Here is a 23541-nt window from a genome sequence, read left to right on the forward strand (position 1 = left end):
AGACAGGAAACTGCACGTCGATTACGACTATTACAGAACTTACTAGACAAACGGTCTAAACTTCCAACACATTACAAAAGACTGATCTACATGACTGTAATAAGACCAATCTGGACCTGGACCAATATGGAGTTGATCTTTGGGGCTCCACTAAACCTTCGAATTCCTCTCGTATACAATCCTTACAATCCAAAATCCTTCGTAAAATCCTCAATGCTCGTTACTTTGTCCCAAATAAAATCATAGATAAAGGCCTTAATGTTCCCTATGTAACCGATCTAGCCCGAACCAGATATCACTCCTTCCATTATAAACTCCCTAAACACTCAAACCCCCTAATTTCTAACCTTGCATCCTCTTTCGTGTTTAGTTGTATTTTGCTACCTTGGACTACATTTGGACAAGCGATTAACCTGGAATCCTCACACCAGACTGAAAAGACAGGAAACTGCACGTCGATTTCGACTATTACAGCACTTACTAGACAAACGGTCTAAACTTCCAACACTTCTACATGACTGTAATAAGGCCAATCTGAACATATGGAGTTGAGCTTTGGGGCTCCACTAAACCTTCGAATTCCTCTCGTATTCAATCCTTACAATCCAAAATTTTCAATGCTCCTCACTTTGTCACAAATAAAATCATACATAAAGACCTAAATGTTCCCTATGTAACCGATCTAGCCCGAACTAGATATCACTCCTTCCATTATAAACTCCCTAAGGACTCAAACCCCCTAATTTCTAACCTTGCATCCTCTTCCATTTCTGACAATCCTTCGAGGCGCCTGAAAAGAAGATGGCCACGAGACCAGCTAATGTAAAATGTCATTAGAGTGCTACCAATGGGTAGTTTCTCTACACGCCTGTAACACTCCAATTTAACTTAGATCAAATTTACTAAATGTATTATAATGTACAGTTGTAAATAGCAATAAATAAATATTTTTAAAAAAATTATTGAAATTAAATGACCAAAACTAATTGAATATCACTATTTGTTTTCTATTTTAATTTTAATATTTTTATTTTCCTTTTTTATTTATTTATTTTAGTGTTTTCTATCCATCTTCATAAATGGTCGAGATATTTATATATGACCTTCATATATGGCCTTAGGAGATAATTAATCCACCACCATTTTGAAATGAAAAGTGGCGATAGTGGCGATTTCCAAGGATCATGATCAAGTTACTTGTACGTTAGATAAATAATTTAAAAGAATCAACCAGATAATTTCGGAGAAAAGCCGCGAATGGCAGACAGACAGATTTTTTTAAAATTTACAATACTTCATTACGGAAAAAATTCGTTCACATAATAACTAAATTCTTTCTAATAAATATTGTATAAAAAAAATGTAATCTCCATAGCAAGATCAAGGAAAATTACATCACTTTAATTAGTTACATGATTCCTTTATCTCCCTTATCACCCAACAACAGCGTATCCAGATAATGAATACGGAATGAGTACTGAATCTACAAAAATATTACTGATTTTTCCTATTCTCGGCTAAATGCAAACTTTAAATACACCTCTAACTATGCTCTAATGTTATGTTGCCCCATAATTGGAGTTGGGAGTGGGTTAGGATATTTTGTTTCCGAGTCCGGTTAAAGCTTGGAATGGCAGAAATTTGTTTTCTGAATTCAGTTTTTCGAATCTAAGGTTATATTCATTACCTATAGAGTGGCTGACTGAACCTTCAATGATGAAACGCGGTTCAATTGGATCTTAAATTAGAGGATGCTCAGATTTCATATTAAATTTTTCATCAAGTTCATCTTCTACTGACGCTCAGCTCCTAAGCTAAACAAGTGACTGAGATTAAAAGTGAGAAATTTAAATTTTCTTTTTTTTTTATTGCAATATTTTAAGCATAGTAATGTCAGTCAGCTTGGAGTTAATGTATTTTTAGGACTTTGTTGTAAGGAAATGTTCTTTTTGTTCTTTCTTCTTTTGCTTCTCCCTATTACTCCAACCTTCTCTACCAGCAGCTAGGTTCCTGGTCTGACGAAGATCCTTCCATCTTGCTCTACAAAGCCTGTCGATATACTCCAGATAGGATATCCTCGGTCGTTCACGGGCCCTTCTGTCATCCGGTATATAAGTAAATACAAAAGTACAAAATATGAACTAGGCGGGCTAGGGTTTTTTTTCCCCGATCCAATTAATCAAGAATTTCATTACGTAAATAAAACATAAAAGGGAGGGCGGTGGCCACGGGGTAAACCGCGTGGCTACTAACTCCAAGGACCAGAGTTCGAATCCAGCTGGGCCGAAAATTGTTTTCTGTTACACTGTAGCCGTGGGTCAACTCCTGTGGGTTCTTGGAGCCCTCTTGGGGTCCATCCAGCCTCTTAAATTGAGCGTGCGTTTCTGACCAAATCACCTCCTTGCACCACCGTTGGTCTAGTAACAGTACTTCTTTACAAAGTACTGAATCCTTCATGGGTTTTAGCGGTACAGATTTAATTTAAAATGAAACATAAATCAAATTAAATGCAACCTTTTTCTACCATTGGTACTTGAAGTTATCCAGTAAAATACTTATCTGAGATTGATTTTGGATTAAAGACCTTAAATATTTGGAGGTGAGGGACCTTCGCGTGATGATTGAAGAAAAGGAAGCTTGGATCCTCTTTGTATAGGAGTTATATTAACCCTATTAAACAAAAGTGTTTTTTTATTTACATTTTTTTTTTTGTAGAAATATATTAAAAATTATTATTGATATTTTATAAACATTTGGAGTTAGCTTTGGCCTTTTTTTTTTTACTTTCAAAGATTAAGAATAACGGATTATAAAATTAAAAATACTAAAACTGGCAAGTAATAACAGCAACTTAATCGTGGTAGTGAGATGTGTTATCAACTTAGGACCGGCATTTCCAAATGCTTTAATCAATGAAAGCCGCAACTAACATTTAAATAATATTGTTCATACAAAATGTAATAAAACATTTGGCTTTCAAACTCAAATTATAGTCCACGAATTAAGTATAAAAATTATCCTGACTATCAGCCGTGGTAATGACAATTACATATTTAATTAATCACATATAAACTTTTCTTTATTATTTTTTATATTACTTCAATTTTAAATAATTTTCAATTTTTACTTTAATTTTAATGTATTTACTTACTTTATTTATTCATTAATTTTAATATTATTATATTCGCATATACTTTCAATATTCTTGTAATACAGCATTATACCTTTTTTTAATACTACTTTCCTTCTTACATTATCTTCTTCTTTAGCTAGTTATTTTGCATTTCCTTATGTTCATTACGGTTATTTTTTTTTCTTCTTAGCCCTGATGAATGCCTGAAATCCTGGCCGAAACGTTGGCACTAGTAAATAAGTTTTTATATATATTTGTAGTATGTTGATATTATAAAATAGTTTTTAAATTATTCGACTTATCTAGTATTTTTCAAGTACCATAGGATTAATATTAAATACTTATCCATGCATGAATTTGTTTTTAATATTTTTTCTAAATTAAAATAATAATAAAACTATAAATTTTTAATATTATATCTAAGTTCTCATTTGACCTGTGTCGTAATTATTACATAATTAATGTATTTTTGCAGAAAGTCAGATAGATAGAGAGAGGGAGAAGATAAAAGATAATGCAATGAATGAATGGACCTCGAGAAAGCAAAAAAAGTATTGTTCTCAACGGTGAATGCTTCTCAATTTCCCCACTTAGGTTGTCCTTTTAGGGATTTAAGAAGTATTCGTTTTAATCCTTAAACAAAAAAAAACTGTTGTAAAAAAAAATGAATTATTAGAAATGCGCTATGTAATTAGAAAATGATGTTCTTAATAAAAAAATTCCAGGTATGATTATTCAAATCAAAATTCATTTTTAAGAGGTGATACTAGACATCAAAATCAAAATTTAAAAAAAAAAAACGTATTCTACACAGTAAAGAACGACATTTTATGTTTTTTAAAGTTAGTTCCGTATTTTCTTGAATAGAGAGAGATATCTGCAATTCTCTTAAAATTAGGAATTCCTAAATAACAGTATTGTAAACTGCATACAATTTTGTTTTCCTACAAGTATATATATATATATTTTTTTTTTTTTGTGATTGGTCCTTTTGTATTTAAATATACATTTTGAAAGTTAATTGTCAAACAGATACACTCCACCAACTACTCGTCATGTTCATGAAACACTCATGTATACTCTAAATATAAAATCAAACCAGTGCTTGTAATATATTCAGCAAGTGTGAATAATGTGTTACTCCAAGTTATAAAACGAATGATAAACATTATTAACTTAAGTTGAGTCCGGTGTACTTGAATACTGTCCTGTTTAAATTATTATTATTAAATTATTTTTAACTACAAGACAGTTAAATTTATAATGTACTCGTATAAAATTTAAATAAATATTACTAAAATAACAAAGCTCCTTTAGTCTAATTAAATCCAACATTTTCTCCTTCTATGTGATTAAAAATAGATCAACATTAAAAATAAACGTAGAGGAGAAGCATTTATAAGTATTGTATTTTTTTCCTTTGTTCACAACAACTTACATCATCTCAATTGAAACCAGTTACGAAGGACGATGTGGCGTGGCAAATTCAATTTAAAATAGCTTCAGACCGGTTATAATAGCAAAACATAAAATTAATTTTTATTCTATGTATGCACAGGATGACCTTGAAAAATAGATTTCCATGGGTTGTGAGGATTGCAACACTTATGTGATTCCTCAGCTACAAGTAGAGGAGAGACAAGGAAAAGTATCTGATAAAGTTTGATTTTTTTTTGTACTTCGTTGGATTTTTTTTTCTTTGTGGTACTAAAAGTATAGAAAGATCAAAGCGAGCAAAATAATTTTGAGTTGAGTCTATGAATACTTTATTACTGTTTTTTAAATACAGTTCACAAGATTTTGATTTTTTTTTTTTTTTTTTTAGAATTTCAATTGATTTCCCCGTTTATTGAGAAGAGCAAATAAAGAAGTAATATTGACATACGTCTAATATGATATCTTTTATTTCAGTAAGTTTTGAAATCATTCGAATATACATATGTGTTTTAATTTGTACTTTATTGTGTAATATTACATTATGTAATTTTTTTAGACAATTGTAATATGGATCATAGAGCTCATTCCCACCATATTTACAAACATATAAATTAAATGATAACAAAATAAGAGATAGAAGAGTAAAAAAAAAATTTAATTTAAAGTTTAAATAATAATTTTAAAAATATTATAAGCACATTTCTATTAACAATAGGGGAATTCATGATATAAAGATAAATGAAAAATGATTTAATATGTTACATGTTATAAGCATAGGATTTTGAGCAGCCCTATTTAAAGTCATGTTGAATGTTAAATGCATTAGAGCTTTAGCGGATTTTCTGAGCAACTTGTTTAATAACCTTTCCTTCCAAAACTTTGTTTGTTTACTTTTAAGTTTTCATTAGAGCAATTTATTACAACATGCCTAAAGTAAGTGAAAAGAAGAATGTGAAAGTTTGGCTACTGAATATCTAGTTCAAAAACGTCCAAGACAATACGAAGACAATCAAAACACAAACAACGAGCAAGTAACCTAACACGACAGCAAACAAAATAGGGTACTGCTCAGATGGTCTGTTGCATGACGTCATTCTCCATTTAGCAGACCTAGTAACAGACTCTCGACCATGTTATATGTTATATCTTTTTAACATGATAAAAGAAGGAAATACTTTTTCCATTTAACACATTAAACTAAAGATCGACAATACTTTTCACATTTACATTTAGCCTGGGTAACTCCGAACCAAGCTCCCCCCCCCCCCACTTGTGGAGGTAACAGCAGGACTCTGGCTTTTCTCTCAACCATGTAACTACTGGAACGAATTATTTTCAAAACCCTATTTATTAGCAAACCGGTGCTACGGTATCTGAAGTAAAATTATCAACCAGACAATTTTCAAATAACTAATATTTCTTTCTTTGGTTATGTGCGTTTTCTAAATAATATTTACTAAATAATGAGCTAGTCTAGTTCGTATTCAAATTTCGTAAAAATGTAAATGAGATATAAATGAAAGGACAATACTTTTAGAAATGCTACTTGAAAATTCGTCACGATTTTGTTGTTTCATTTGTATGTAGAGTTTGTTTTCTGCAAAAAGGGTAAGAGGCAGTAGCTTTGATCTTACAATTTCATTTACGAAATTTCGGCTCAAGACTCCGTGTTATCAGTTATTCTGATATTTCTCCAATTATCTGATATTTTCTGCAAAAATATTTCTGATATTTTTTAAAATTTAAATTATTGATCTTGAATTTGAAAGTAAAAATAAACAAAAACGTCAGCTAATAAAAAATATTATCTGTTCCTAAATTTTGAAATAAAGAAAAATTGGGTACACATAATACAGATTTAATAATTTAACGAAATAATTATGCTATATAGATTTTATGATCTTATTAATTTCATGGATACATATGGTACCCTCAATTCTAATAACCTTAACAGATGTAAGCCTTGAGAAAATAGATTTCAATGATTTTTTAATTAAAAACGTTAATGAATGTATCATTAATCAACATCTAGTATTTTAATTATACAATAAGCAAATATTAGTTTCAAACTAAAATTTAACTAATATGTAATACACTTTCTCGAATATTAACTTTTTATTTCTATGATGAGTATTGCATTGATCGGTGGGATAAATTTTATTTTTGACAGAAGAATTATTCGCTTTCTCTATTTAAAAATATTATAATTATTATTATTATTACACTGAGGGTCGGGAATCCCTTCCTCACTCCGGCCCAATTGGATCTTTTGTGAGTTAGCCCTCTTTCCACTAGATATCCCATATGAATACTATGATTTGTACGAAGCTCAATAATTCTTTTGGGTTCGTTCTAGAAATTTAAAAATAAGATCACTATTCATTCTTTTTTAATATATTATTTTTCGAATGCATAGGTATTATATATTTTCCTTTCAAATCATATTGCCCATCATTTTTATCCTTAATTTATAAATACGAATCAAATGTATGTTACATTAAAACTGTTGTTATGAGGTTGTAAGAAAAAGTGTGAACCCAGTGTGAGCTGGGGGAAAAAAAAAGCAGTTTTTTTTCACCCTAAATTTTTATTACTTCAATGAAAACTGTGTATAATAATTGGTACTATTCAAAATTGATGAGTCGCCCAAGTATAGGTAAGGGAATAAAAAATTTACGTTCAATAGTTCTCGATATACAACTTTTCAGAAGCAACATTTCATAAAACATGTACTGAAAAATAAGTAGTTAGTGAATTTATTTTGAGAAATCTATATTATAAATACCATTCGACAAACAGATATATATACACATACAATATACATAAGCACTCATATTAAAGCTAGTTTAATGTATTTAACTTTATAGTAGTTTAAAATAATTTAATTAATAGTGGTTTATAACGCTTTCGTAGGAGTATTATTTCTTATTAGATTTGACAAATTAAATGCACAAAATATTAATCTCTAGTTGTTTGGATAAAATTGCTGGTTTTTGAAAAAATATATCTGAGGAACCATTAATACATACATATGTCAGCCAGCACTCAAATAAAAAACAAAACAAATAATTTAACTTAGTTTAAAGTAATTTATGACAACTATCTTCGTAGGGTAGTAGTTTTTATGATATTTGCATATGAATTCAAATTTTGCAAATAACTCAGTCCGAACAACTATAAATCAATTTCTTTTAGCAAATATCATGGAATTACAGCGAATATATGTGTCAAGAACTACTTTATATTACGTTTAACTAGCTTTAATTTTGGTGCTGGTTCACATATGTACGTCTTATGATTTTTGAGATATATATATAGGTTTATCAATACAAATTCACTAACTTCTGATTTTTCAGTGCATTTTTTATCTAATGTTGCTTTTTAAAATCTATATCTCGAAAACTATTTAACGTAAATAACTCTATTAGGGCAAAATTTACTCTTCTTTAAATGGCATTCTCTTAGGTCTTCTTGTGCTGTTCCAACTTTTTAAGATATGGAACTCCGAATGAAAATTTTTTTTTTAACGTTTTGAAACAACAGCCATTTTTTATTACCGCTAGCTATATTCATCAATTTTGACTAGTATTTATACATACATTTTATTAAAGTAAAGTACTATAAAGAAATTGTTTAGAATTTCCTAATAAAATATATTTTTTAACCCAATTCAAAACTGTCAGCAAACCGTCACGCGCAAGCTGTGTTTTTTTTCCCAAATTCTGTACTTTGCATGCATCGAACTCTCTCTATTTCTTTTTAATTGTGTAATAAAACACCTGGAGTTATCTCTATACTATTTATTTATTCATTTATTTTATGATCGAACTGCGGCCACATGAGGAACTATTACCCATGTGACAATAATTTAATTATTCATATGATAGTCACATGGTAGTCAGGTACTCTCTAAAATGTTATTTTATGCATATTTATGTCAGTGGAGTATTCATCTAATATTTTGCCATACAGCATGGAAGAGGAGTTGACTATTCATCTGACCAACAATTCACAATATGAAGTAAGCTTTTTTTCTAACCAACTATCTTAAAGCCAATTCTGATTTTCACAAAAATCAAAATCGATACTTAAACTCATTACTAAAATTCTAAACTCTTCTCTTGTTTTGCTAATTTTTATCTCATACCTCTACCACTATTTTTTTTTTTATTGTATCCAATAGTCGAAGGAATCCCACTAAAAAGGTTTTAACAACGTGATTGTTAAAGTAAAAATAGTTTTCTTTGACCTAATCTGATTGTTGTTAGCAAGGAACCTATCCTTAATTCTTAAGGAAGGCTCTTATGTGTAAAAACTATAAATATATTATTTAAAATATTGTTTTTATTCATATATCCGAAAAGTTGGAAAAAATGTAAGAAAATTTCTGTAGGGAGCTCTTAGACAGAGAGTAGAGTAGACATTGATGATGTTGAATAAGTCTAAAAGATGGAACTGGGGATTGTGTTCCCATTAGAAGTCAATTATTTATTTTACTAAATCATTCTTTTCCTTATCAACTTTTCTTTTTCTCTCTTCTTAAGAATTATTATTTTTTATCTAATTACTTTTAGAAAATGTATATATATTTTCTAATTCATCGCTATTATTAACAATTATTCAATATTGATTGTTTATAAACAGTTAGGGGTGTATTTTGTCCGAGACTAACTCTCCCCCCCTACAATCAAATGTTAAACAAAACAAAATATGTAGCTGTTAAATAAACCATGTAAAGCAGACCAGGCTGATCTGGTATTAAATAAAAATATATTAAGTAAATAATAGGTTTTGTAGGTTATAACTTAACAGCAGGCTGCTCATTTTTACAATATATTGTACTTCCTTAACCACGTATTATAAAACAAATAGTGTTCAATATGCTTTGTGAGATTTTATTATAACTTATTAGGTTTCCCTGGCCCGAAAACGTAAGTTTTTTATGTAGATATGTTTCTAAAATTAATTTTCCTAAAAAACAGAGGTTCGTTTATTGTATTTAAAAAAAAAATATTTTTTTTTAAATCATCAAAAATAGCCGAGTTATAGAATTCGAATCGATTCTAAATGAAGAGCTCTATTACAACAAAATCTATTTTTGACTGATAGTTCAAATAATTAATATATTTTTAAAATACGGAAATCAGTTTGCAAACTTTGCTTTATCTAATACAAAAACAAGGTGTGTACTGCACTGGTGTCTCACAACACTGGAGTAGGGGAGATTGATTCAAGATAGTGAGATTTACACAAGTGCGCTCTTGTTGTTAAACCGGTTTTCGAGTTGTGTCACTTGAGAAATACTCATGAGATATGTTCTAACCCTGAATTATCAGTTCAATACAATTATCAGGATGTATCGTACAACTTTTAAAAGAGCTTCAAATAATTACGTATGGTATCATTCATGTCTTATTCAAAAATTGTCATTTTACAATTACTGAACATAAATTGAAAAAAAAATTAGAGTTGTTAGTTAATAAAAATAACAATATCGAACTAATGAAAAAAATTGCAGGAAAAAAATTATTTATGTGAAAAAAAATACAGATTGAGAGAGAGAAAAATGCTTTAGTCATTCATGCTGCCCAAATACATCGGATTGCTACATTACACAGCATACTAAACAAACCGTGTTCGGACATATATAAATTACATATTTTTACATGATATAATAAAGTAGAAAGGAAACATTTTTATTCTTTTTTCTCACAGTTTTCTTTTACAATAAATTCGACACACAAAATACAAATATTTCAATTTATTCCTTTTTTTTTCTTTCCCTTTCTTGTCCTTTCTATTTCACAATTTTTGTTTCATTTTATCCACAAATTCACTTTCCCGAATTCCCCCTCTCAGATCCTCCACAGTAACCCGCTAAACAAATTCACCATTACACAGGGATATGAAACCAAACCAGAGAAATACTAGTCACAGCGGTAGATCAGTTTACAGTAAAACAATCAAATAAATACATTTTATCAAAACAACACTAATAAAAAGTTAGTTAAAAGAAATACTTGATTGGATGCATAAGTAAAAAAAAAAGATAAATAAAAACTATTTAATTATTTTGAACTTATATTAAGTCGTCTTTGAAAGGAAAGTAAGCGTCAAAATTTTATTTTTCACCGATATAATTCTTAATAAAGACAAATAATTGAATAACGTTCCAAAAAACTAATACATATTGTCAAATCCATAGAGGTAACACATTATTTTATTTATCAGTATCGTTTGATCTGTAATTACTTGGAAAAAATGAAGATGGCCCAGGTGCGGTCAAAAAAAAAAAAAAATAAACCTAATAGGATTTAAAGTATTTAATGTTAGTCAACGTTTGCCCTACTTTGCATCACTTCATCAGCGCTTTCTGAATGGAAGTAAACAGAAAAAACAAAACCATTTTTTGTTTATGTTTACTTCCATTCAGTAAGCTCTGATGAAGCCCTGCAAAGTTAGGCGAAACGTTGGTTCATATTAAACAGTTTAATAACGATTTGAGTTTATTTCTTTTTTACCGCACCCATCTTCCTTCAATCAAGGACCTTCCAATAAGTCTTTAATTATTGTTTGAAATGTAGTTCTCGGTAAACCCATTTTTTTTTGTCCCTAATTAAGTGATGAAGGCTCGATAAACTTCCGTCACTTTATTTTTCACTTTCAGCATAATTTCATACCATTTTAAAAAAAAAAAATTTTTTCATTACTCGTTTTCTTTATTAAAATGCCTTACGGACGTCACTCTTATTTAAACTGATGTTTTAACAGCTTCATCCGATTTGTTTTTTCCTGTGTTCATTATTTAACCAAATTTTATTAGCACTTAGTCCTTTTTTAACTTAAAAGGCCTTAATTGAATATTAAAATGATTCAATACTTTATTAATGAAAGCACAAACAAAAAAGCATAATAATAATAATATTATGTACACGATAGTGAGGTTATCGCTGAAAAATTCCAAAGCCTAGAGACTTATAAAAACCAATTAATACCTTAGCAGCAACAACATGAAAACAAAATCACACAATGTAAACCAGATATAGTACATCCCACTTCATCACTCATAAGCAGTTCAACACATACTGATTGGTTTTATTTCCTCATAAGCCTAAATACTGAATCATTTGTTGTTAATAACTACAATTGGAGAGGCTCCAGAATTTGTTTTAGATTCTTTCAATATTCTAATTATGGCCATCGTATTGACTAGAAGACGAAGAAACTAAGACTGTTTTTTTTTTTTGGTAAAAATTATTTTACATCCTCACTAATAACCAAACAATAACCTCTTCCTACCGAACAACAGCTTCGACAAGCTTTTTTGGGGTCAAGTATAATCTAAGGTGTGTCTATGCCGATCACGCCAAGGGCGACACTCATCTATACCTGTACATACTTATATAAACAGAAAAAGTATAAATAATGGCTTAATGACATAGGAAAGTTGAGCATGTCATTAAATTAAATTTACAAAACCAGAAGTAGTAAAGAAAAGTAGGTTATAGTTCAAAAGCCCAATAGGAAAAAAAATCAGTTATTTCACCCCAAGTTTTGATTCCTTCAATGAAAAATATTTATTGTTACGAGTCAAAATTGATGAGTCTGCCAAGTATAGTTAAGTGGAATAAAACATGGTGGCTGTTTCAAAACATTAAAAATAATTATTTTTTTATTCGGAGCTCTATATCATTATAACTACCAACAACAATAGAAAATCTAAGAGAGCATCATTTAAAGTAGAGTAAATTTGTTAAAATGTGAGTCCTTATAGAGCTATTTACGTTCTCGAGATACAGTGTTTTAGAAAGCAACATTTCTTAACGAAATAGCCAAAAAAATCAGTATTTAGTGAATATATTTTGGGATAACTATATCTCAGGAAACAATTGAATGTACATAGCTCTAGGAATCATAGTTTAGCAAATTCGCTTTACTCTAAACGATGCTCCATTAGTTTTTCTAGTGTTGTAGGTAGTTTTAAAGATATGGGGCTTCAAATAAATTTTTTTTTTTAACGTTTTGAAACAGACGCCATTTTTTATTCCCCCTAACTATGCTTGGCAGACTCATCAGTTTTGACTAGTAACCATGCATACTTTTCATTAAAGTTATCGCAAATTGGGGTGAAATAACTGACTTTTAAGCCTGTATTGAAAGCTGAAGTTACTTATCATAATTGTAGTTGACTGCACAGTAAAAACCGTGAAATATTTAAAAGAACTTACCTGTTTTATCAGAAGATGGCTAAAAAAAAAAGTAATTTAGTTAAGAATAGTATACAAAACTATGTAATAGGAATTCGTTGCATATGAAATGGTAGAGAAAATGGAATATTATGATATGGAACCAATTCGGTTTGTTTAATCATTGTCTACCTTACACTCATAGAAAAAAAAAAAAAAAAAGATTAGGGAAATATTAGTCAAAATAGCTTAAAATTTAAGTATTAAGAGTGATTGTAAGCTAATTCGTTTGGGTGAATTCCTAGTTAAAGCTATCTGAAAAAGACGATGGAAAAATGTTTTCCACTCCCTCGTCTGACATGGTAGATTTTTCAAAACGGGCGCCATTTATTTTTAGATTTGTTGCCAATAATAACCTAAAACATTACAAGTAGCTTAAATTTGTATTTTGTTCAAAAAAAAAATGTTCACCTATTATTCATTTGGTGATCTTGATAACTACCAACTACACAAGAAAAAATAATATTGGAGCCATTTCTTTTTATTAGAATATATTTATATTTATGAAATACTTTTGTTTTTTTAATTAATTATAGCCAATAACTCTTAAAGCAGTACAAGTAGCTTAGATACATAAATCAGTAAAATTGAAAGTATTAAATATTACGCAATTTTGGTATGTGACAAGTACGTTTATATTAATTTCGATTTTCAAGGAAACCTATTTTTATCCGAATATTTTCTAGTTCTATTCTACAGGTATCGATTAGCACTCCAATTGAAGCTAGTAAATTCATCATAATAAAGTTTATAATAATTATCTTCTAAATAGCTGTATCTTAATATCTTTCAGTAGTAGTTTTCATGATATGTGCCAAAATCAATCACAAAATATTGGTGTTAGGAAACATTGAATGTTAAGAGTTATATTATAGGCCAGTTCAAAAATGTAAAAAAAATTACACAATTTTTTTAGTTTTACTCAAAGTTTTTTAAGGTGCTAACCCCGAACTTAGGCGTAGGTTTACAAAAATAAAAGTTAAGCTTTTGGAACTTTATCACTCAAAACTAAAAAATTAAGTATTCCTCGAAAATTGATATTCTATATAAAATCTAATCTGGCAAATGTTTCCACAAATTGCTTATATTATATTTATATAACCTGAGACGCCGCTAGACCGAGCTTATGAAAGGTTGCTTTTCGGTACTGAAAATTAATATTTTATCCCACATTACCAGATTTGTTGGTCTAAATTATTTCCATACTGTGCACATATGATGGCATAATGGATTACCAATAGACCCATTCCATTTTTTTTCTGATATAGAACAACAACAAAAATTCTATTGTATTAAGTGAGCTTGAATGTATACAAAATCACAAAAACCAAAAATTGTTTCCTAAATAGTAGGTAAAATATTTCTTAGTAGGCAAAAAAGCAAAGCAAATTCATTTTTAGCCTTCTCAAAAAGACTGAAATAGGAATTCTCATTAAGTAAAAATAATATTTGGCTTGTTATATTGTACATTATTCAGACAATAAAGACCGACTGACGTTGAGAAGTGGGTTAACATATTTTTTTTATGGAGAAACAGTCGAAAAACCTTGAATACGAATTTTTGTAGCAATTAATAATTTAAATTTTTCGGGGCCTTCGATTTTTTTCTAAAAATCGGGTTTTTTCTTTAACAGGGGCTATATAAACTACATGGAACGGTAGAAACCGGACCTACGTAACCATGTTAACGGAGATTTAAAAGAAAACGTTTGACAAATTTTGGTTGCTTTTTTTAAATTACTTATTCTCCCAAATAAAGGCATAAATCTACAAGATACTAATATGGAATAAAGGAGTGAAAATTCAGCTTTTTCGCAGTTGAACTTGCGATAATTTTGATAACATGTTAGGGAGTTATGATTTTATTTACTGAACCTTCAAAAATCATGCCTAAATATTTTTAATTTATACTAAAATTCACATTTGAGGATTTCAGAAAGATACTTAAAACGAATCTGACTTGAATTTTTTTTTGTTTTAGGGGAAGCGAGTTTGTGTTTTGGTAATTGTTTACACAGTTATGGTCTGTTCCAACAACCAATTCGGGCTGTCCGCATATGTATGGAGCATGCGCAACGAAGACCGTACTACATGTACAATTCTGCACAGTACGAAGGGGTTGTTGGAACAAACCTTTAAACTCATTAAAGACAATCAACAATCTTTTGTTCTTAATCTATAGGAAAAAAAACAAATCGATAGATATTTAATAACTATTAAATACATGCAGAGGAATACGATGATATGAATAAGTTCTAATATTACTTAATTTTTGTTTTCTAGGGTGGACTTAACCCTAAAGATGCCTTTATACGTAAAGGCAAGTGTGTGAATGGGTTATTTGGGTTCGTTTATTTTGTTATTTTTTATAATGAAAATTGAGTAAGTCGAATGTAATTGCCGAAAAAGATTCAAAATAACAACACAAGCGTACGGATTCTGACGTTTATTGCTACCTTCGATTACCTAAAGGTGGATCCACATGTTGGCCGCTCGCCACGGATCGGAGGCTCGTTCAAATGCTCGGCAAACAAAGAGCGGGCCATCCACATGTCAGTGTTATTCAGAGAGGCAAACATGGCGGACGTAATAGTGGTTTCAGCCATTGCACATGGATTGTATTATTTTTATTACAAAAAAAGAAAATGAAAGGAATTTAAATATAAATAAATAAGATTAAATATAAAACTTATTATAAAAAGTACCAACAAACTCCTAACAGTTCTCAGTTGTAACTAGACAGAGAACAATGGTGTAGATGCTACACGAGCGCTCTCACGAACCCCTTTGATCTGTGTCCAAAAACCGACCCTCGACGGCTGGGCAACGAGCCTAGGCCAACCAAGCCGAGCCACCTATCCACATGCTCGCGTATGTCTGAGTTCGCCATGGCTCGGCCAACATGTAGAGGCCCCTTAACATTTGTACAAGTCTTGGATCTGCGACAAGTGGCAAACTTGTAGATCCAGCATAATATTTTTCTAACTAGTATTATAAAAAAAAACTTTTATTGAAATCGTAAGTAACGACTATTATTTAACTATCCACCTACAAAGAAAAATTATTAATTATTCATAACTCAAATAATTAGTATTTTCAATAGTAATTATTTGATATTTAATAACTATTGGTTTAAAATGTTTAAGTGATTATGATAAAAATAGGGAGTTTAAAATTGTGCCTTTGAAGTCTCACCTGTTACCGCAATATTGTTAAGATACTTTTACTTACTTTTTGTGCTTTGTATTTTACTAAAATTTTGTTTTTCAGATGCGTGCGTCGTATTATATAGAATAAAGACTTTTTTTTATTGAAACGACGTATAATGAAAAATTGTTACTGCTTCATTGAGACATTTCCTGAAATGATACCGAATAAATTCCCTGAAGACATCTAGAGATAAGTCAGCAGCAATAGGGTTAGATTGCATATGAATAAAATGTCAAGATTATGGTTTTGATCATACACGATATCAACTTTTTAATTAAAAAAAAGAGAAAAGAATACAGCAAAACAAGTTTGAGAACCATATGTCCCGTGTCGTGATTATAGAATGAAAAAAGTTAATTTTTTTTGTAATTTGAATTCTGGCGCTTAATTTTCTTGGAACTAGTCCATCACTACAACCTTCCTTTCCTAAATTAACCTGCCTGAAACTTCACCAATATTGGATTCCTCTGCTTAATTTTCGAGGATGGCTCTTTTGATAAAGCAACTTTCCCGTCATGGAAGGAGGGGAGTAAAACATTTTAAGGGTCTCACTCCTTCAATGAAGCCAGTTATTTGTGAGCTTTCCACCACAGCAGTCATGGTAAGCTCCTTATCCTCTTGGCATATAGTTTTAATCCCTCCAGACTATTATTATATTTGTTATCTGTTGAAGTAGGATGGTTATACATCATTATTGTATTAACTATATTCAATTTACATAAATACTATTAGTATTTTAAATTATTACTATTTTAATTCATAATTATATATTTTTCATTGATACTTGCCCTTATTTTGTGTCATAAATTACTTGCAAAAAAACATTTAAGTGCTGTAGCTAGATATTCTATTAATTCAAGTTTAAAAAGTTAATATAAGTAATTTAGTTTAACAATTCTTAAATAGTCGTTTAATTGTCTTTCTGTTCTAATTAAATTATAAGTATTTGACCCATTGTAATAATATTGATGTCTTCTTTGTCTCGGTCAATCAGTGAATCCGCTTTTGTACGTTTCGTTATAAATGATACAGGTACTCAGTTAAATTCGATTGTTAATTTATGGATCAAGCTGTTTCTTTAGCCAATGCATCTGTTCGTTTATTACCTTTACTTGAAGACATGAGTAAATGATGGTGTCATGTTACAGACTTATCATTCTGTGAAACACTGAATTTAATGATTCTAGAGTTATTATTTTAGAGTGGAAATCTCAATTTTTAACTTCTGAGAAATACTATTATTCAAGGTGCAGTAAAATTAAACAAGATTCTATAGAAATGTTCAAAGGAGTGTCCAAAATATTTTTCCAAGGAAAAATATCTGTATTTCCTAAAATGTCAGAGCACCTCCACTCTCGTAATTATTGAATGGTATTTAATTAATTTTAACCCCAGAATTTATAAATACATGATTCTCCCATAGGGTTACTATGGTAGAGAAAATAGAAAAAAAAAGTAATTTATTATTTACATATGACTGTTTTTTAAATTTCTTCTTCTATGATTCATGCCATATAATCAAGTCAAAATTAAATTTAGTTAAAATTATAAAAAAAATATCACAAAATAAGAATGGTAAAAATTTCAATTGGAATTACTATACTTCTTTTCTAGTTGTTCATATAATACTTTGTCAAAGGGTGTTATAGTCTTATATTGAACCTTAAAACTTATTGACTCACCTGCTGTGCTTAAAGAAATATCAGTCATTAAAATGGTGCATGCTCCTTTTTTTCTTTATAATATTGTTTTAAGTTTTGAGTATTAATTTTTTTTGTTTCTTTAGAGATCTGAAGGAGAATTTAGAATTGAATCGGACACCTTTGGTGAACTGAAGGTTCCAGCCGATAAGTTGTACGGTGCTCAGACGATGAGGTCAATGATTAATTTTCCGATTGGCGATCACACAGAAAGAATGCCTGTGAGTTTGTATTTATTTATACTTTGCTAGATTTATAAATTGAATGTAAATTTACTAAAATGATGGTTGCCAACAGTTACCAATTATAAAAGCCATGGGCGTTTTAAAAAAAGCTGCTGCTGAAGTAAATAAGGAATTTGGTTTGGATGGCAAAGTTGCAGATGCTATTTCACAAGCATGTGATGATGTGATATCTGGAGATTTGTATGACGAACACTTCCCATTGGTCATCTGGCAAACAGGATCTGGTACACAGAGCAATATGAATACTAATGAGGTATAGTTGAAATATATATTTCAAACTAAACAATCTTAAATTTTACATTAAAAAAATGATCTATGTGATCTTTCTGTATATCCAGGTTATCAGCAACCGTGCTATCCAGATACTTGGTGGTCAACTGGGATCAAAGAAACCTGTTCACCCTAATGATCATGTTAATAAATCTCAAAGTTCTAATGACACCTTTCCAACTGCTATGCACATTGCAACTGCAGTTGAAATTCATTGTATCCTGCTCCCGAATCTTAAGCTTCTTCATGATGCTTTGGATTGTAAGTCCCAAGAATTTGAAAAGATCATTAAAATTGGGAGAACACATACTCAGGTGAGTTAAAAGCTGAATTATGATTTGGTTTGAAAAATCTTGATCTAATTTTTAAGTAATTATTTTTTAAAATTAATTATTTTCATTACTATATGCCTAGTAAGTCTTAATATTAATGAAAAATTGATTTAATTTCTTATTATTCGATAACATTATTGACTTTAATATTATAGTTAATTGCTTTAATACTTAAAAGTTTGACCCAATATTCTAATGTTATTTATATTGGTGTAGGATGCTGTGCCTCTTACTCTTGGACAAGAATTCAGTGGGTATGCAACTCAGATTGAATATGGCATTGCCCGAGTGAAGGATACCCTTCCAAGGTTATACCAACTTGCACTTGGAGGCACAGCTGTTGGTACTGGTCTCAATACAAGGATTGGATTTGCAGAAAAATCTGCAGCTAAGATTGCAGAGCTCACTGGTAGCGATATAGTTTTATTAAATATTTATCGATACTGATTTATTTCATATAAAAAGCTCATCAACTTTATAATCCTTGGTACTGGTGATTGAAATCAACAAAAAATGGATTCATCTTTTTTAACAGATGGATTGTAAACCAATAATCGGCTTTGCATATCCATGTATTTAAAGTTGAGTTTGAGGGAAAATAAATTCCTGCTTGAATATAATTTTAAATAGTATTTTGACTACAGTTATTAATTCTGTACTCCCCCCTAATCAGGTTTTTACTTCCTATAACTAGCAGGATGCATCTGTGTATCCTCTGTTTGCCTTCCAGTTTCCATCTTTGATGGTATTGCCTTCCAGTCTGTCTGACCTTCCTCAGGTTTTACAAGGATTTTTCTTGGCTGTAATTTTATTTATCCATGCATCAGTCTGCTCATCCAAGCTTTCTTATGTTTATTATTTTAGGGCCATTAAGATATTTTATAAAAAAATTTTCCAAACATAAAAAGTTTTTTATCCTGGGTATATCTTGTTGTTCTTGATTTTAAACCTTATATCACACTAGAAGTCAAATTAATATTTTCTGAAATGATTTTATTTTCAGAATTGTGACTTACATAAATGTTACGGTGTTTAAGATACTGTCATTAATGAATTTTATCATTGATCTTTTTTTGTGAATTTCAACTTTATTTTAATTAAAAGTATACAGGCTTCCTATACAAGATATTTAGGTGTGTTGTATTAAACTGTTATATCCCTTTTTTGGCGAATAAAAGGCTATTGCCATGTGTGAAGGGGGAGGACAGGCGATGTCCACAAATTAATGAACCCTTGATAGTTAAAACTTTAAAAAATAATAATAATAGGCTGATAATTCACTTCTTAAAAAAAAAATAATTTTTGAGGAGTCGTTAAGCTTTGAATTTCGTTTTTTTCACTTTCAATTTTTTTGGATTACACCTGTTTTTACAGGTTCCAGTTGGTCTTCAAATGTTCTACATCTGAAATCAAATTAATCTAAAAAAATTAATCTACTTTGCTATTGAAAATAAAAATATTGAACTAATTATTATCCATAGTTTTAATAATTATATATTATTTTTTAGGACTGCCATTTGTTACTGCTCCAAACAAGTTTGAGGCCCTGGCTGCCCACGATTCCATGGTTGAGGTATCAGGTGCTTTAAATACCGTTGCTGTCAGTATCATGAAGGTGGCCAATGATATTAGGTTCCTTGCTTCCGGCCCTCGTTGTGGACTTGGAGAGCTGGTTCTTCCTGAAAATGAACCAGGATCCAGTATTATGCCTGGTATAAAATGTTTTCCCAATTTTTTGTCAAAATTAATTATTAGTAATAAACTTTAAAAAGGTTTGGTTCATGACACATGCTGCTAGATGAGTATAATATTCTACATAAGAATTATTTAGAGTCAAAACTCAATAAGTTGAAGTTGGTTGATTTTACTTTGAGTTATCAAGTTTACCATAAATCTGTTTAAAGTTATAAAGTTCTTCGTAACGTAGGTGTAAGAATCAAATATTTTATACACATTTTCTTGCTTTATAAGAATTGTACAGAAGTGTCAGAAAACAAAATTATAATGACAGTCTGACTTAGGATTGTTAGGAGAGGGTATACTTGCGGTAACCTGTTAACGTAAGCAAATGAAGGCATCTTAGCAAGAAATAACATTTACTGAAACTCAATTTAACTTAGATATAGAGTTTAAGGCCTTGTCCTCTTTTTATTTTTTATTAGAGATTCTCTTATCAGTTTTATTTATAAATTCATCAAGGAACAGGAAAATATCGATTTTTGACTGTATCCTGTTTATTATACTGTGTATAAGTTTATTTAGTAAAGCCTTATTTCTGTAATTAATGCTGTTCCATTTAACAGAATTATATTGTCTTTGATTATATTATCTGATATTTTGACCAATTAAAGAATAGATATTGAAAAAGTGAAAAAATTAATGATATAATAATAAGCTGAAGTGTAAAAAAATGCCCCAGTTGTTTGTACACTTGCCGTCATGACCTCTTCATACATGTTCACTACTCAAACTTTTTAATTATTGTATGGAAAAAAAAAAATTATTTTTGGATGTGTTTGTTTGCCAATACAAAACTGGATGTTCAGGAATAAAATGTATGAATCAGATGGTAAGAGAAAAAAAATATTGGCAGAGTTCTGCTCCTCATAGTTCTTTTTATAGTTTACATTAATTACATCCTAACTAATCTAACTAGTGTTTATTTTGCATTAATTTTTTTATTTAATAGTTCTTACTTTTAGCATAAAAAGTACTTACATTTGTCTTTCGATCTAGAAATAATATATTGTAATTTATATTTTCACTTTTTTTATACGTAAATATTTCAACTTGTTTAGGAAAGGTAAATCCAACTCAGTGCGAAGCAATCACTATGGTTGCTGCTCAGGTTATGGGAAACCATGTTGCTGTTTCTATTGGAGGTTCAAACGGGCACTTTGAGCTCAACGTGTTTAAACCAGTAATGGTAGCCAATGTTTTGAGATCCATCAGGCTGCTTGGAGATTCTTGTAAATCATTTACAGAGAACTGCGTAATCGGCATTAAAGCTAATACTGAAAGAATTGACAAATTGCTGCACGAATCTCTCATGTTGGTTACAGCCCTTAATCCACACATTGGTTATGATAAGGTGAGAATTATTTATTATTAATTAATATTATGTCATTTAAATCATCTATTGATTATTAATTGTTTCAAGAGATTAATTATTATTTTTTAAAGTTAAATAAAAGAATGTTTTCTTTTCTTTGTGTGTGTTCTGTAAAAAGAGTGAATTTAACTAATTAAATATTTCTGCATCCTTTCTATTGAATATTTTTTGTAGAATTGGTCATAGATAATAATTAATTTAACTATGTGAAGTTTAATAAGGAATAAAACAAGTTCTAAAAAGTAAAAACTAAGTGTAGGTTATTTATCAAAAAATAATTTTCCAATGAGATAAAGTACAAAGTATACTTCTCTGATAAAAATTAGATCCAGCCATTTTATATCACACAAGTGATATAATTATAATTTTATTCAAATAAATTTGTCAATTTACAGAAATTTAAACATTGTCAAGTGATTTTTTTTTTTTTTTATGACCCTATCCTTGTCATTTCTGACATACAGCGGGGCGTTATATACAGGTAACCAACCTAATCTAACTATGGTGGGGGGGTCACGTTTTCATTTCTTGGGGCTACCAAAAAATAAACGTCTGATAGGTCTGATGAAGATCTTGTATAAACGTGTTTTGCTTGTGTCAAAAATCATGTGATTTTTCATTTCCTTTTGAAGACCAAAATAACACTACCACTAAAATAGCTGCTACAGTTGTTTGAATCTCTTCTCTGACTTCATTAAATTAGTGATAAATACTTCAGACTTAATTTTTCCCCATTTTCTTTTTGATTTGTCTTTACAGATTTCAAAAATGAAATAAGTAACATTTCTGTAAAAATTCTTGATTTCATTTTAACACTGTCTTTCTGCTTTAAAACCCCTATCCGAATGACTTATGCTTTATATATCTTTATTTACATTCTTGCCAAGAAAAAATGGAAATTAGCCAAGCAGTTATTTTTTATCAATGTCTTATTTTTTCTCTTTTGATTTCTGTGTATTTTCATGCAATTTTTCAGATTAATCCTGTATTTTATGCATTTTTGTTTATATTTTTATTAAGAAATAACAAATAAAATGTAAGGTTAACCCAAAATTTTATTTTTTCCTAATTTACTTTTTTAAATAATATATTTCTTAGTATCGACATCCATTATTCATTTATTTATATTTATTGTTAAAATAATTTTTGTTTCAGGCTGCTCAAATTGCTAAAACTGCCCATAAAGACAAGTCAACTCTAAAGGAAACAGCAATAAAACTTAAAATTCTCACTGCTGAGGAGTTTGATAAATACGTTAAACCTGAGGAAATGCTTGGACCAAAATAATTTTATGATTGTTTATCTGCTTTGATATTATTTCCAAATACAGTCTGATTTATTGTTGATAGGTGTTAAATTAATGAGGTGAAGTGTAAGTTATGTAAATATTATATCCATATTTTGTAGATATGTGTATGTACTCACTTGTGAAGTCATAAATTTCAATTGTATCTAAAAACGAATTATTTGTTTTTTATTGTTATCAGTATTTTATAACTAAAATAAATTATACAACAATTGTTATTTTTATTACAATATTTGTTATTTTGTTTTATGTCCTTTATTACCTGTTGTACATTTTTATTGTTGGTAGCTGTTTAAGTTTTTCCTCCAAAAATATAGGGGAAGGTTTTTATTATTTCAAATCAGTTACTCTTCTACAATTCATAATGGGAGGTGTAACTGCACAAAATGATCTGATAAGTCCAACCAAATTTTTATTATTTTTTTTTTATCAAACAAATTTATTCTTATATATGACAAAATGTTTGTTTATTTTAATATGCTTATTAGGAACCACCAACAAGATTTAAAATATGTTTTACTTCATAAAGGTGATGCAATGTATATACTAG

General features: G+C 29.6%; 1 protein-coding gene and 1 long non-coding RNA gene across 3 annotated transcripts; both read left to right on the forward strand.

The window, feature by feature from the left end:
- The first annotated feature begins 8449 nt into the window (after positions 1 to 8449).
- Positions 8450 to 16204, forward strand: LOC136796877 (uncharacterized). The gene is made up of 2 exons (XR_010844657.1): positions 8450 to 8591; positions 16087 to 16204. It is a non-coding gene; the product is annotated as an uncharacterized lncRNA (long non-coding RNA).
- Positions 16205 to 16396: 192 nt separating this feature from the next.
- On the forward strand, positions 16397 to 23221 carry LOC106685021 (fumarate hydratase, mitochondrial). 2 transcript variants are annotated; one of them, XM_014427478.3, is made up of 8 exons: positions 16397 to 16627; positions 17813 to 17947; positions 18024 to 18224; positions 18310 to 18555; positions 18790 to 18982; positions 20082 to 20285; positions 21372 to 21664; positions 22841 to 23221. In XM_014427478.3, the coding sequence occupies exons 1-8, from the start codon at positions 16511 to 16513 to the stop codon at positions 22970 to 22972; spliced, it is 1521 nt and encodes a 506-aa protein (XP_014282964.1). In that variant the 5' UTR covers positions 16397 to 16510; the 3' UTR covers positions 22973 to 23221. The 2 variants fall into 2 exon arrangements, with proteins under 2 accessions (XP_014282964.1, XP_014282966.1); XM_014427480.3 differs by lacking the exon at positions 16397 to 16627 and adding an exon at positions 17725 to 17743.
- The last annotated feature ends 320 nt before the right edge of the window (positions 23222 to 23541 follow it).

Source organism: Halyomorpha halys, unplaced genomic scaffold (genome assembly GCF_000696795.3).
Source record: "Halyomorpha halys isolate HHAL.00 unplaced genomic scaffold, Hhal_1.1 Scaffold649.1, whole genome shotgun sequence".
Taxonomy (NCBI): domain Eukaryota; kingdom Metazoa; phylum Arthropoda; class Insecta; order Hemiptera; family Pentatomidae; genus Halyomorpha; species Halyomorpha halys.